Source organism: Rhodamnia argentea, chromosome 2 (assembly GCF_020921035.1).
Source record: "Rhodamnia argentea isolate NSW1041297 chromosome 2, ASM2092103v1, whole genome shotgun sequence".
NCBI lineage: Eukaryota > Viridiplantae > Streptophyta > Magnoliopsida > Myrtales > Myrtaceae > Rhodamnia > Rhodamnia argentea.
In genome coordinates, this window is record NC_063151.1 from 24,883,766 (window position 1) to 24,898,385 (window position 14,620).

Genomic DNA, 14,620 nt, shown 5'->3' on the forward strand with positions numbered 1-14,620 from the left:
ATTATATATAATTAAAGCTTAAACAGCCATTGTTTTAGCAGAAGTATTCCTAAGACCGAACCCAACCCCAAGCTTCAAATCCAGCTCCACGTTGCTACTACTGTTGCCACCTCCAACGCCGACGCCCCGACCGTTTGTTGAACTGAACAGGTGCTCCAGCGATGTCACGACCGAGCATTTCCTCCCACCATCCAAGCCCTCCTTCCTCTTCTTCCCGCCCCCACCACCGCTCCTATTCCTGCCGCTGTTGTCGTTTCCCGGAGCCGGCCGCGACAGGAACGGCACCACCGGGGGTATCTGGAAGTTGGTTCGCGCCTTGGCACCCCTCAGCCTCCTCGCCGCCGCGTCGTACGCTCTCGCCGCCTCCTCCGCCGTGTCGAACGTCCCCAGCCAGTGCCTGCACCTCCCTACCCTGTCCCTTATCTCCGCCGACCACCTCCCCCACGGCCTCTTCCTCACCCCCCTGTAGCTCGTCTGACCGGCCGACGAACCCCCCGCAACGCCCCGGGCTTTACCGTCGACTTCGTCATCCCCTTGCACTTCTCTAGCCTTAGGAACCGAAAGCCGCGAGACGCCGCGGGCCGCCGCGCCGCCGGCCAAGGCATCCTCCTTCTTCTTGTTCTTTCCGAAGAGCACGTCCTCGCCCACTACGGCCGCAATCCCGTCGAGGACGGCGGGTTCCGCCTCCGTCTCCGTTTTGCCCCGCGTTTCGGGTCTCGGAAACTCGAGAGGCGGAGGCAGATTGCATGGTGGGAAGTGGAAGCGATGATGATCGAATAAAGGGACGTAAAGAAACGGGGGTTCGGCCGGGAAGCGAAACGTTTCGTAAGCGGAGCATGGCTCGCAAGTGGTGTCAAACGGAACGGGGTTCAGTGTTTGGCCGTCCATAGCTCAACTGCTAAAGACAAATGCTTAGACTAGAGAGAAGTCGGAGGTAAACGGTGTGTATTTATATAGAGGAGGAAAATAAAACAAAATAATAATAATAGTAAAACTTGGTGGGTATTTGTTTTGTTTTATTTTATTTTTAGTGTTGGGGTATGTATTTATTGGGATGAAGATTTGTGAAAGGCGATTTAAGATATTCCTGTCAAAATCGATGAGACCGTAATCACACCACATTTACAAGCTTGTCTTTCCTAGGTAGGGGGGGTTACATGGTGCCTCTCCAAATGTCTAGAGTGCCCCCTCCGTAAAATATAAATGGAGTTAACAAACAAAAAAAGTTTAATTAATTTAGCTAAGAAATTTAAAAAGCTGACGATGTACCGTTATCACAATGAAATTTCAATTGTAAATATTATGAATGAAAAAAAATAAAGAGGACATGACGGGACCCATCTCTGACTTTATGCTTGGCATTCTACCGTAATACTATTACACGGATCATATTAGCAGGACCCTTTAGTTAATTTCCTTGAATTAGGTGAGAGGTCATAGTGCTTCATGGTCCAGCAATAAATTATTATTTAATTTTTAGGACACAACTCATCTACTGGGATGAGGGATAAATATAGTCATATGTAGGACTAAGCTCACCAAAACCTGCAAGATGTAAACGAGGGAAATTAATATCAAGTTAGCCCAAAACAAGTGAGTTTCAAGAGCAAAAGATAGGCATAAACTTCAGAGCCAGAGCTAGAGCACACAAATTCCATCAAGCCAATTTATGTAGCAACTTTTGGGTGATTGGGCATATATAATTGAGTTAGCCAAACTCAAGTGTAATTTCAAGAGTTGAGCTTCAACTTGAAAAGGAAATAGTCTTGAAACTGAATATAATATCTGGTTTTAATTTTTTAGAATATGTTTATGTCACGAGTTTTCATATACTGTGAAATTAACAGTGTGTCGTGAGTAATAAAAAAAAATTACTAATTAAAATTATCGTGAGATCTATTTTTTTTAAGAATTTGTGCTTCACAACATGCTATTATTATCAAAGTCACGAGAGATTGTTCCTCGCTTTTTTCATGTCAATTGGTTTCGACTAAATTGCATAATTGATTCCATTAAATTGGAGTACCTTCGTTATCATTGTCCATAGAGAATGTATGTCAAATCTCTATCGGATCAGTAGGCATGGGTATAAAAAAAAAATTGCATATAACGTCTCTTTATGTGATAAGTTAATTCAAATTATTCATTTTTCGTGAAACAAGAAAATATTTGTCCCCTTAAAAAATTATCCACGTATGGGATAGTATAGTTTTCTTTTGGATCGGCATGGAATATATAGAGTTTCCTAGCTACAAGATTTCAGGCATATGGATGATAAATACAAGGGGCAAGTCAAAAACCACTAGCGAAACCAAGAGGGGCATGGATGTAATTAGGAGGCGAGAGCATGGGCAACGGGGGAGATAACGATTTGACAAGGATCATGTATGGGATGGGGCTATGTGATCTCGAGGATTTGAAAGGGGGGCGATCGACAGCCGTTGGATTATGCAAAAATGCCTCAGGGGCTTAGAGCGAGCGTCACGATGTCGTCGCGCGTCGGGGAGGGAAAAGATTGTTTGACTGCTTGCTTGCTTTGCTTTCCCCTTTAACACGGGGCCACGTTCCGGTGCTGCTCCGGCTCACCGCTGCAACCCTGCGGCGTCACCCTAATAACCGTTATGCAAGGGGAAGGCGCTGCTATGTATACTGTGGTCTCCTCTCTCTTCCGATCAAGTGGTGTGATGATGAACAGAAGAAGGTCCTGATCACGTCAATCATTGGCTTCTGTGTTTTCATGAAGTGTTCTTTATGGTGCAAAAAAAGATCTTTGGGAAGGAGTAGGAGGGAAAGGGTTGCTTGATCACGACCGTGTGATCTTGTGGATGTGTTGTTGCGTGTGGTGTCAAATTGACCGGCGAAGTTTCAAATTTTTTGCTTTGGTTGCAAGGGAAATGAAATTTAGGGTTTCTGAGCAATGGTCTGTGGGTTTTCAAAGTACTCCAAATTAATAGCCACGAAAGGATATAATGACATGGATTCAGAACATTTTTCAGCAGCAAGAGTCATAGGCGCAAGTGCAATGATGTGGGATTGCAATGGAACAAAGAGGAGAGAATGTGGACATGCCTAGAACAAAGTTTTACTTAGATCGTTGCCTCGTTTAGATTGGTATCTCGAAGGCATCACCTTTAGTTCGTGACCGGAACCTTAAGCAAAATGCTGCTTCAAATCGCTATAATTGTTCACGATTTATTATATCCATGTGCAATGGCATGCAATTTAAGAATTGTACACACATTTATGCGTGGACTGCGAACTTGTGTCGGTAACCATTCCTACATGCGCTTGCTGAAGCTAAAGTCCTTAGCTGGATAGGGAAAAACTATAACGAGATGCAATGGCACATTGACCCTCATCGAGAGACCAGCAGTTGAAACGTTTTTCCCAAGTCAAACCTCCGAACCTGTGCTACAAGTAACGATCCATTCCATGCAGATTTTGTAACCGAGAACAAGAACCCATCAGGACCCACCACGCCACACAGCCTTGTGATCGCAATGCCGATGTCTTGTTGAGGCAAAGCTTCAAGGATGATGGTGGGGAGCGCCCCGCCCTTGCTTCGATAGTTACAGAAACATTCGCTAGGAACAAAAAAGAATGTCTGTCTATATGACCCTAGACACACGAAAACACAGAGTGTTTGCCTTTTCGAGAACTCTGAGGAGGGGGTTGGCAGTTCTTTGTCTTTTTTTTCCAATTTCCCGAGAGCGAAGTCGCCGGGAAGCACGCGAAGGTTTAGTGTTCTGCAATCTACACACACTTACATGCGGGCTCTCTCTTCGGACCCGGGGATCTTCTCTTGCTATGAGGAGAAAAGAATGCACCCCAGCTAGGATTTTTCTAGGGTTTCGAGGAAAATCCCAAGAAGTGAAACGAGACAGAGAAAAAGTATGTTATGATGATATCTTTATGGGTGTTGTACTTTAATGGGTCGTCGTCGAGTGGGGTGTGCGTGTGCATGGTTGCTTGTGGGAAAAAATTTGTGTGGATTTGCTCGAAATGCAGCACACATCTTTAGATTTTGTTTCTTCTGTGTTTTTCCCTTTTGAGGGTGTTGATGTTGCTGCTTATGAATATTCTCTCCCACTTCAGTTGCTTTTTATTCATGAGAATGGTGAAAAATCATGGATTTGCGAGGCTTAGGAGATGGAAATTTTGGGTCAATGGCAAGGTAGAATGGACTCCATTGGCAGATCTTCTACCCTAGCATTTCTACCTTTCTCTCCATCCACGATGATTTCGCACAACCCACCCTCTCCCTCCCCTAGTACTTTTGTCAAATGTTCAAATGAGTTTCCACACTTTTTTATTTTTTTTACTGATCGAGTCCTAAAGGGGCTACCACGAAAGACTCAAAAGAATGTCTTTCGCTTATGTTCATTGATTTGGTTAAAATATGTACAAAGACGGGGTTGGGTAGGTGGTTTGTCAATGCTAACTACGTTGTGATTGATTCTATTTCTACCACGGAGGCTGACGTGCAGGGTCATGATTAGGACCATCTTACTCGTTGATCTTATTGCTTTTCTAGAATTAAACCTACTGAGGGCCTTGGGGTTGGAAACTCATGAATTCATATTTGCTTAATCATTTAGAGTCGCTTTTGCAATTTTATCGCGAATCGAAATCGTCAAGTGAGCAATATTGTAGCGAGTGAAGTACTTTGTAACCGATTGTAATCACGCCTAGACGAGGCAAGTTGAACCACAATAACCAACCTTTGTACTCGATATCGACTAGTGGATTAGATGTAACCCTCGGACGAGTTCGAAGAGTGGAGCAAGCAGATTTATGTATGTATTTTTTTTTTGTTGGTCTAGGTCAAACAACTATAAATCGATCGAGTGACTCTCTATCTCTACACTCTTTATTTTTCTCAGCTTAAATGTGCACTATAAATGATTCATGTTCTATTTGCGTGTATTATCTTGATATGATGGTGCACATAGCGAAATTTTTGGACCGACAACAGCCTTCCTGTCAAGCCAAAGAAAACCAAGATTCCTAGCATATTTGCATTTTGTTGTTAATCTGGATGTCGATTTCCAAGTTGTTTTCAACACATGTACACCATTAAGAAGTTGCTCACCACATTTCTAGTAAAATGCCTAAGTCAAGCCTTTGCAAATACGTCATGATTAAAACCTCTTTTTGTTTGCTGAAGTTCTATTTTTGCCGTGCTCCATGGCTGGAACATCAATTTCCTGAGGCATTCACGTTGGTTAGCTTCTCCAAACTTTGGTCTATACAATCCTTCTATGTTGCGATTGGGAATGTTAAAAAGTTTGGTGGCCAACAGTGGTGATTAGTGATGGTTTAAATTGATAGTTTGGGCTTAATCTGCTTTGATGGGGTGATAGGTTGGGCTCAATCTGTTTAGATAGAGGGCTTTTGGCTATTATTTACTTTGAGTTGGGTACGTTCACGGTCCAACCAATAAGAGTCCGCAATCAGCCCATATCCGGGCCAGGCCTCAAGGCCCGGCCCTAGTCCCTATTTCCAAAAAATTATAAACCCGAGAACAAGAAATGGGAAACTTGGTTTTAAAAAGCAGGTATTTATGAAATCGTCACTTCATCAGAACTTATATAGTTAGGAGCGTTCTTTCCTTGCTTTCTAGTATAATTCATGTCTTTACTCGATTGATTGTTGATTAGCATGTTCATTTTAGATTAGATTATCATGTTCGAGTATATATGATCCCAAGAAGTTTTGCCTTTACCCGCTTTAACAATGAAGGATCTCGAGCAGAGCCATCGGCTGTGGTAGAGTAGCTCCCATTTGGAATACCGAGTGAAATAAGATCTAACGACATTAATTGTAAAAATAATCAGCACGTTAGGCGAATGAAATTAAAGATCGGTCCTTCGATTATTGCAAAAGTACTGAATTTTTATGGTCAATGTCATTTGCCCAATTTAGTTGGTATATTTTTTTTGGGTGCCATTTCTTGAAAAATTCTAACATGAGGAAGAACTTTTTTAAGTTCTAGACATTTCTAGAAAATTCCGACACGACTCTACATAGTAACATCTATATGAATCGAAAGGTTTCGTGCGTTTGAGAAATGTCATCAAGATTTTTTCGATATCGGGAAAAAGAAATAGTCTCGAGCTTTGTTCTTCTGTAAAGGGGAAACATAAATAATATGCCTCATCTTTTACACGTGGAGGGCCGGCATAAAACGAGAAGTCGTTTCGTCGGTGCGTATGTTATTCAAGGAAATAAGGAAATAAGAATTTTGGCCATCATATTTGATTTCTCCAGTTTCCTATTTTAAATAAAGCAACGATCTCTTCTTTATCGCTCGGTCGGTCGGTTCGCCTCTATGAAAATTGAAAATCTTCGCTTTCTCCCCTGCTGAACTCCTCGCTTAATTCTCTTTCCGCGTCTCTTCTTCTTCTTCGTCCGTCGTTCTCGATCATCGTCAGAAACCCTAGCAAAGTAAGAAAAGCCAGCGTCAAGCTCGCGAAGATTCAGAAGTGGGTCAACTACACCTTCGAGTTTCTCCCCGCCGTCTTCACGGATGCCAAGTACTTTGCCTCCCACGTCAACGACGTCGTTGAGGGTATCATCGAGGGCCTGACTTGCGTCTTCTGACGCCTCCATGACCATCGAGCTCCTCAAGGAGGTCTTGGAGAAGGTCTTCCAGAAACTTCAGTTGGAGCTCTCTTTTTTTGTGTGTTTGTATGTCTGTGACAATATAATTTATCGTGACCAAATTTCCATATAAACAGTTATATACGGCCAAGACCAAGGCCAAGATGAAGAGAAAAGTCAATGCTGGACGGACAAAACACAATGCTGTGAGAACCGATTTAGAGATGGCCAAGATGAAGGGTAAGGTCGGTGCTGGACGGAGCAAACACAATGCTGTCAAAACCCATTTAGAGAGCAAGGCCAAGATGAAGGCTGCGAAAACTGATTTAGAGACCAAGATCAATGCGACGGGAATGCGTAAGGTGAAGAAAAAGGAGACGACCGTGAGGGCGGCGAAGATCTTCAAGAACCAAGCCGCAAAGAATGAAGCATGGCCTCAAAAGCGTAACAATGGAAAAGACCAGCAAAACGGACGAAATACCCAGCAGCATTACTTGAAGGGTTGTCTTATAGAACCGAAGCTGCCTTCCAAGGGACAGAAGAAGACTGTCAGTTTCAACTTGCCTGAGGATGATTTTGGGAGCAGATGAGGATGATTTTGGGAGCAGGTGAGGATGATTTTGATTAGGAGAAGAGGATTAAGCATAGGCCTTTTAAGTCTTCACTTCATTGAAAAGAGTTGCCTTTCCTTCATTGTTGGTCCGAGAGGCAAACTGCTCAGCTCCATAAAGGCGAACAGCGGACGCTAAAACACTGTGGCAGCAGCCGGATGCCGCTCCTGACACAGTTCTATTCGATACGATAATCAGCAAAATATATCTCGGCCTGCTCATTTGAATGAATCGCATTTTTGAAGGGAATACTCGTGTTTTCTTTCTCAGGCTAAATTACCGACATAACATCAATATTTTACTGAGTAGTAGTTACTCATCTTTCAGACAGTCGTGCAAGAGGACATGTTTTTCTTTAGGTTAGTTAGCAAATGTTTGTACTTCCATCTTTTGAGCACAATCTTCCATTAGGGTGGGTTCTTATTGCTGCTCCTATCTAAAGATTATTAGACGCTTGTTTGGGTCGAACTCTCATCTATCAATTCGGTAATGCCTTCAGAGATTGAATAGACCCATCAATCACCAAACCGTATTTTACATGCATATTGGCCCAAAAAAAGAAGACTATATTATGATCGATTCTTCGTAATATATGGTTTGATGCTCATGAGATGCACTTCTTTGGAAAATGTTGGGATTTTTTTTTTTTTTTCAGTGTTGGCGGTGTCGGGTCATTCTAAAATCAATTCGATTAGGAAAATGAACTGAAGTAGGCAAATAATTGCACCATAAAGATGCAATTCTCCATTGATAGTGCCCGTTCCACTTCAGTTTTATGCAAATCAATTCCAATAATCCACCGCATTTGTAATACAACCATCAAGCTTGCCCTAGTTATTTAAGTTTTGAAAAGGAAAATGTTCCCTCCGAAGTTATGAAAGGAATTATCCTATGATTATGTCGTGACGCTGACTAAATCCTATCGTAAAGTAGGCATTTTGCTTTGCCTTAGACTCTATTGAAACAAAGCAAAGAAGGAGACGGAATGGAGAAAGGAAAAGGGGCGAGGGCAGTCTTGCTTGGCATGAAGGCTGCTGGTTTGAAACTTTGAAATATCAGGAAAATCATCATCTGTATAGGGCTTGAACAAAAATTGAATTTTGAAGAAATAAGTGTACAGGAAGTCCTAAAATTTGTTACCAAGGTGCAATTGAGTCCTAAGACTTTTAAAATGTGCAATCAAACGGGAAGTCCTAAAACCTGTCACGAAAGTACAATTGAGTTCTAAAAATTTCAAAAAATGCAATTAAGCAGTAAAACTTATTATAAAAGTACAATCGAGCACTAAAACTTTCAAAAAGTGCAAGTCAATCCTAGAACTTGACGAAATGAATGTGACGAGGAGTGGTAGAGCGTGGGCACCCTCGGCTTTTATATCTCATCACGATGAGGAGTGACCGGGAGTGCTTGTGAATTTAAATAAAGAAGGCATCCTCCTTTACAGTTTACAGTGCATGTAAATTTTAGTCATTCCAAGTGTTTACCAGTGTACAAATCACGTTTCACCCATTATCTCGGCATCAATGATTTGACGCTATCTTTTGTACATGCAAAACTCGCAAAACAGTATCAACAAGATTAAAGGAAACCACCTAATATTTAAGGGAATAAGATTTTGGCCCGCATATTTGATTTCTCCAGCTTCCTATTTCAGATAAAACAATGATCTCTTCTTTCGTTTTTCTCTCTAATTGCCTGTTCTGTTCGCCCCTATAAATCTCCACTGTCTCCACCACCCCTCCCCCCACATTGAACTCCTCGCTTAAACTCTCTTTCCCCGTCTCTTCTTCTTCGCTTTTTTTCATCATCATCAGAAACCCTAGAAAAGAGAGAAAAGCCTCATCACAATGTGGTGCCGCCTTGCAGGTCCGTTCGAGTACCTCGCCATAATAGGAGGATGGATCCTCGCCATAACAGGAGGATGGATCAAGGACGTCAAGGTTGTGAAGGTGGCGGAGTTATCGCCGTTCCAGAAGTGCGTCAAGTTCGACGTTTCCCCAGTGGACTACACGTTCGAGTCTCTCCCCTTCTTCCGCCCCGCCGTCTTCACCATCGGCCCCCAAGTCACCAACCACCAGAGCCTCGTCCGCTATGCCAATTTCTTTGCCTTCCGAGTTGAGCGCTCGGTCCACATCAACGACCTCGTCAAGGGTATCATCGAGGGCCAGACCCACATCTTGGACGCCTCCGTGACCTTCCAGCATATCTTGGAGGGGGTCTCGGTCGAGCATATCTTGGAGGAGGTCTTTGGGAAGTTCTTCTCGAAACTCCAGTTGGAGCTCAACCAGTTTGGGCTCGTGATCTTCAAGGCTCACCTGGTCGGATATTTTTGCCCTAATTGAGCTCATCCTGATACATGAATTTCATAATCTTGTGACGTGGATCATGTGTTTTTTTTTTTTGTTTGCCTGTTACAATATATTTTATCGTGACCAGGTTACTTTATTAACAGGAATATGCAGGCAAGACCAAGATGAAGGGTAAAGTCGGTGCTGGACAGACCAAACACAATGCTGTGAAAATCAATTTTGAGACTAATGGCAAGATGAACGTTAAAGTCGGTGTTGGACAGACTAAACACGATGCTGTGAAAACCGATTTTGAGACCAAGGCCAAGATGATGGTTAAAGTCGGTGTTGGACAGACCAAACACAATGCTGTGAAAACCGATTTAGTAAACAAGATCATGGCGACCGGAATCCGTAAGGTGGAGATAAAGGAGACGACTACGAGGGTGGTGAAGATCTTTAGGTGAGGATGATTTGGATGATGAAGAGAGGATAAAAGCGTGAGGTCTTAAGAAATTGGAAAATTGTTTAGAAAAATAGGTTTTTATGAAATCGTCACTTCATTGGAACTTATATAGTTAGGGACGTTCTTTTCTTGTTTTCTAGTATAATTCATATCTTTACTCAACCGTGTTGATTTAGCATGATCATTGTAGATTAGATTATGGATTTTTAGTTCAGTTTAGAATCGTGTTCGAGCATGTGATCTCAAGAAATTTTGTCTTACCGGCACTAACAACGAAAGATCTCGAGCAAAGCCATTGACTGTTCAATGCTCCAAGCGTAGGGCTAAGTTGTGCTTCAACATCACCATTGTAGTCATGGTCAAGGTTGCCCAAAGCTGCGGCGGATCAACATAAATAGCTTACTATGTTAGATGAATTTTCCTTTTTCCATAGTAATTAATCGCGTCCTTTCGATTTAGTGTCAATGTGTGGCTAGCAGTTAGTTAACCCGCGCCACATGAAAAGATTAGGAAATTACCATTGTACCATGACTTTTGCAAACTAGGTGCCGTGTGGATTATACACCAAAAATTCTTTGCCATCAATTCAATCACATATATCCAAATATAAAAGTATTGTCATTGATTCTGCAAAGATCGAATATTCATCTCGAACAGACAAATATAGCAAAAGAAACCATCGCGCAAAGCGCACTTTACCCTTTCCTTACTTAAACTAAAGGATTGAACAAGTGTTACAAATGCATTCATCCACCGCAAATTTTTCTTCCTTCTTTTTTGAACGAAAGGCAGTTGTAATGCCTTTAAGAATCATACTCGGAGGTGCTGGTACGCATTTCTTATCTTCCAAGTTGAAATACAGTCCTAACATTTCAATTGTGCAAGTTTTCTTTTTTCGGGTCGAAATTTATATCAGTTGAGTCTTAAGCCTTTTGACAATTTGTCAATTTAGTTATAAACCTTTCAATTGTGCCAATTTAGTCATCTCGGCTAATTTTGACGAGAAATCTCTGACGTGGCGGTCTAGTCAACGCCGACCCTTCCCACGCACCACGCCGGTTATGATGTGGACAACCATTTGTAATAATTTTTGTAATTTTTTGAACTTTCTTTTCACCTTCTTCCTCTAGTCGGTCACCGGGTCTCAACGATGGTTGACGAGGCTTGACATTGCCGTCGCCGGGCAAGGTGACTTTGACAAGGTCGAGCCTCACCTAACCATCCTCGCCAACCTGGTGATGGCGAACCTTGGTCGCGATGGTGAGTTTGAGCCTCTCCGGCGACCGATGAGGGCAAGCTTTGCTCGAGGTTTGGCGATTGGCTAGAGGGAGAAAGGGAAAGAAAAACAAAGAAAAAAAAATAAAATATTTCAAAAAAATTATTAAAAGAACTTTAAAATTGTCTACGTCTGCGCCGACCGTCACGTAGGATGGCCGATACTGACTAGATCGCTACGTTAGTAATTTCTGGTTAAATTGAAAAATTACAGAAAAAATTCAAATTATCAAAAGATTTAGGACTAAGGTTGCGTTCGTTTTGCGAAAAATGAAATATTCGAAAAATATTTTTCAAAAAATGATTGCTTCTATGGTTTAGAAAAATTAGTCAATGAAAAATATTTTCATCATCGATAGCAATCCATGCCTAACTATTTTCATATGCGATGAAAAAATGTTTTATTCATTTATTTTTGTAAGCCATATAAGCGATTATTTTTCAAAAAATGTTTTACAAATCACTTATTTTTTCGCGAAACGAACGCATTCTAATTTGATAAATTATCAAAAGGTTTAAGACTAAATCGATACAATTGAAATGTTTACAATTAAATTGGCAACTTGCCAAAAGTTTTAAGACTAAATTAATACGAGTACAACATGTTTAGAAATTTTTTGGCAATTTTCTCACTACAATTATTTCCCCAAATTCCTATAGAAAGGTCGTCCTGCCACTATTATTTTCCATGTGGGGAAATAATTGCCGTTCACAAAGTGTAGGACATCCATTTTACGAGAAGATAGTCTTGACATGTTTTTGGGTGAATTCTATGGACTAGACTTAAATTTGGATAACCGAAGGCAACAATCTTTTCTTTGCTCCTTCCTTTTCTTGGGGTCTAATGCATTCTAATTGTAGTTCGACTAAATTTTTTGGTGAAATTCTGATCTTGCTAGCAATATGGCTTATTGAAAATTGTTTACATATCTATCTGTGTTTTGCCGCAATACTGAATGAGATAAGATCTAAAGACTCAATGATAAAATAATAGGCACATTAGGCAAATGAAATTAAAGATCAGTCGCTCGATTGCGATAACGCTGGATTTTCATGATCAATGTCATTTGCCCAGTTTCAGTTTCTTTGATGTATTTTTCTTTTGGGTGCCTTTCCTTGAAAAATTGTAACATGAGGAAGAACCTTTTAAATTTTAGACATTGCTAGAAAATTTCGAAATGACTCTACATAGTAACAATTGTTCGAATCGAAAGGTTTCAAGCATTTGAAATCGAGTTCTAAAGTTTTGGATCATTTAGAAATATAATCCCGCTTTTTCGTTATTAGGAAAAAGAGATAGTCTCGAGCTTTGTCCTTCTAAGGAGGGGAAACATAAATAGTATACCTCATCTTTTACATGTCGAGCACCGGCATAAACTATCAAATGCAGTCATATAAATTAGTTTTAATAAATGAGAAGTTGTTTGTAGGTGCGCATTTTACTAAGGAAATAATATTTTGGCCTTTATATTTGATTTCTCCGGCTTCCCTATAAATCTTCACTCTCTTTCCCCGTCCCTTCTTCTTCTCCGGCGCTGTCGTCGTTCTCGATCATCATCAGAAACCCTAGAGAAGAGAGAAAAGCCTCATCACAATGTGGCGTGTCGCAGGCCCGTCTGAGTACCTCGCCGTAACAGGAGGATCCATCGAGGACTTCAAGCTCGCGAAGGCGGCGTGGATATGGCCGGCGGTCGGACTTCTTTTGCCCTAATTGAGCGCATCGTGATACATGAATTTCATATTCCTATTACAATGTATTATATCGAGACCAAATTTCCTTATTAACAGGTATATGCAGGCAAGACCAAGATGAAGGGTAAAGTCGGTGCTGGACAGACCAAACACAATGCTGTGAAAACCGATTTAGAGACCAAGGCCAAGATGAAGGGTAAAGTCGGTGCTGGAAGGAGTAAACACGATGCTGTCAAAACCGATTTAGAGACCAAGGCCAAGATGAAGGCTGCGAAAACCGATTTAGAGACCGAGATTACAGCGAGGGGAACCCGTAAGGCGGAGATAAAGGAGATGGCGGCCACAAGGGCGGCGAAGGTCTTCAAGAACCAAGCCACAGAGAATGAAGCATGCCCTCAAAAGGGTAACAATGGAAAAGACCAGCAAAAGGGAGGAAATACCCGGCAGCAGCACATGAAGGGTTGTCTCAAAGATCCGAGGAAGCGGCCTTCCAAGGGACAGAAGAAGACTGTCAGGTTCAACTTGCCTGAGGATGATCTTGGGAGCAGGTTAGGATGATTTTGATGAGGAGAAGAGGATAAGCATAGGGCCTAAAGTCTTCACTTCTTTGAAAAAGAAGTTGCCTTTTCTTCATTGTAGGTGCAGGAGGCAAACTGGCGAGCTCCATAAGAACGAGAGGGGCCGAGGGGCAAAAGGCGAACAGCGGACGCTAAAACACTATGGCAACAGCCGGATGCCGCTTCTAACAGGCCTGCAAAACGTATTCCGGCCTGTTCATTTGACAGCGGCACTTCCCCTGTTTGGATGAATCGCATTTTGATCGGAATACTTGTGTTTCTTTCTCAGGCTATAACATCCATATTTTACTGGGTAGTAGTTACTCATCTTTCAGACAGTTGTGCAAGAAAACATGTTTTAAGTTAGGTTAGTTTTGCGAATGTTTGTAGTTCATCTTTTGGGCACAATCTTCCACTAGGGTGGGTTCTTATTGCTGCTCCTCTGTGAAGATCATTAGATGCTTGTTTGAGTTCAATTCTGATCTATCAATTCAGCTGTTAAAGATATTATGATATTTACTTGATTATGTATACTATTCAGGATCATGCATATTATCTTCTTTGATATTACATATCCTTGATTGACTAGATTTGGTATCATATTTATCTTATTACCTTAAATAATTATGTAATAAAGCTAGGCTCCTTGTACTCTTTTCTATTCATATCGACATATACAGAAATTACTCAATTATTGTTCGTCCGTGTTATTCTTAAGTTCGGTAATGCCTTTTGAGATTGAATAGAACTATCAATCACCAAACCGTATTTTACATGCATATTGCCCCAAAAAAGAAGACTATATTATGATCGATTCTTCACAATTGATGGTCTGATGCTCGTGAGATGCACTACTTTGGTAATAAGTTAGAGTTTTTTTTTTTTCTTTTTTGATGTTGGCCGCATTGGGCCATTCTGAAATCAATTCAATAAGGAAAATGAACCGAAGGAGGCAAATAATTGCACCATAAAAATGCAATTTTTTCTCCATTGATAGTGCCCGTTAGCAACAATGTCTAATGTATGCAATGTGCCTCTTACTCCACCGCATTTGTAATACAACCATCAAACTTTACCCTAGTTAATTACATTTTCGAAAGGGAAAAACGTTTATGTTCCACTCCGGAA

At 41.4% G+C, this 14,620-nt stretch overlaps 3 protein-coding genes across 3 annotated transcripts; 2 read left to right on the forward strand and 1 right to left on the reverse strand.

The window, feature by feature from the left end:
- Positions 1 to 6: 6 nt before the first annotated feature.
- LOC125313680 (ethylene-responsive transcription factor ERF084) lies at positions 7 to 888 on the reverse strand. The gene has a single exon (XM_048273501.1). The coding sequence runs from the start codon at positions 886 to 888 to the stop codon at positions 19 to 21; it is 870 nt and encodes a 289-aa protein (XP_048129458.1). The 3' UTR covers positions 7 to 18.
- An 8,173-nt stretch (positions 889 to 9,061) lies between these two features.
- LOC125313681 (flotillin-like protein 3) lies at positions 9,062 to 9,969 on the forward strand. The gene is made up of 2 exons (XM_048273502.1): positions 9,062 to 9,532; positions 9,667 to 9,969. Exons 1-2 carry the CDS (start codon positions 9,062 to 9,064, stop codon positions 9,967 to 9,969), a joined length of 774 nt encoding a protein of 257 aa, XP_048129459.1.
- Positions 9,970 to 12,817: 2,848 nt separating this feature from the next.
- LOC125313682 lies at positions 12,818 to 13,743 on the forward strand. The gene is made up of 3 exons (XM_048273503.1): positions 12,818 to 12,933; positions 13,032 to 13,483; positions 13,575 to 13,743. Exons 1-3 carry the CDS (start codon positions 12,838 to 12,840, stop codon positions 13,741 to 13,743), a joined length of 717 nt encoding a protein of 238 aa, XP_048129460.1. The 5' UTR covers positions 12,818 to 12,837.
- The last annotated feature ends 877 nt before the right edge of the window (positions 13,744 to 14,620 follow it).

Excerpts from the sequence above, each read along its gene's own strand:
- LOC125313680 (XM_048273501.1), bottom strand. The coding sequence starts at position 888 with ATGGACGGCCAAACACTGAACCCCGTTCCGTTTGACACCACTTGCGAG.
- LOC125313681 (XM_048273502.1), top strand. The coding sequence starts at position 9,062 with ATGTGGTGCCGCCTTGCAGGTCCGTTCGAGTACCTCGCCATAATAGGA. Across the intron at positions 9,533-9,666 it reads TGATCTTCAAGGCTCACCTG|GAATATGCAGGCAAGACCAA; the intron begins GTCGGATATTTT and ends CTTTATTAACAG.
- LOC125313682 (XM_048273503.1), top strand. The coding sequence starts at position 12,838 with ATGTGGCGTGTCGCAGGCCCGTCTGAGTACCTCGCCGTAACAGGAGGA. Across the intron at positions 12,934-13,031 it reads CGGCGTGGATATGGCCGGCG|GTATATGCAGGCAAGACCAA; the intron begins GTCGGACTTCTT and ends CCTTATTAACAG. Across the intron at positions 13,484-13,574 it reads GAGGATGATCTTGGGAGCAG|GTGCAGGAGGCAAACTGGCG; the intron begins GTTAGGATGATT and ends TCTTCATTGTAG.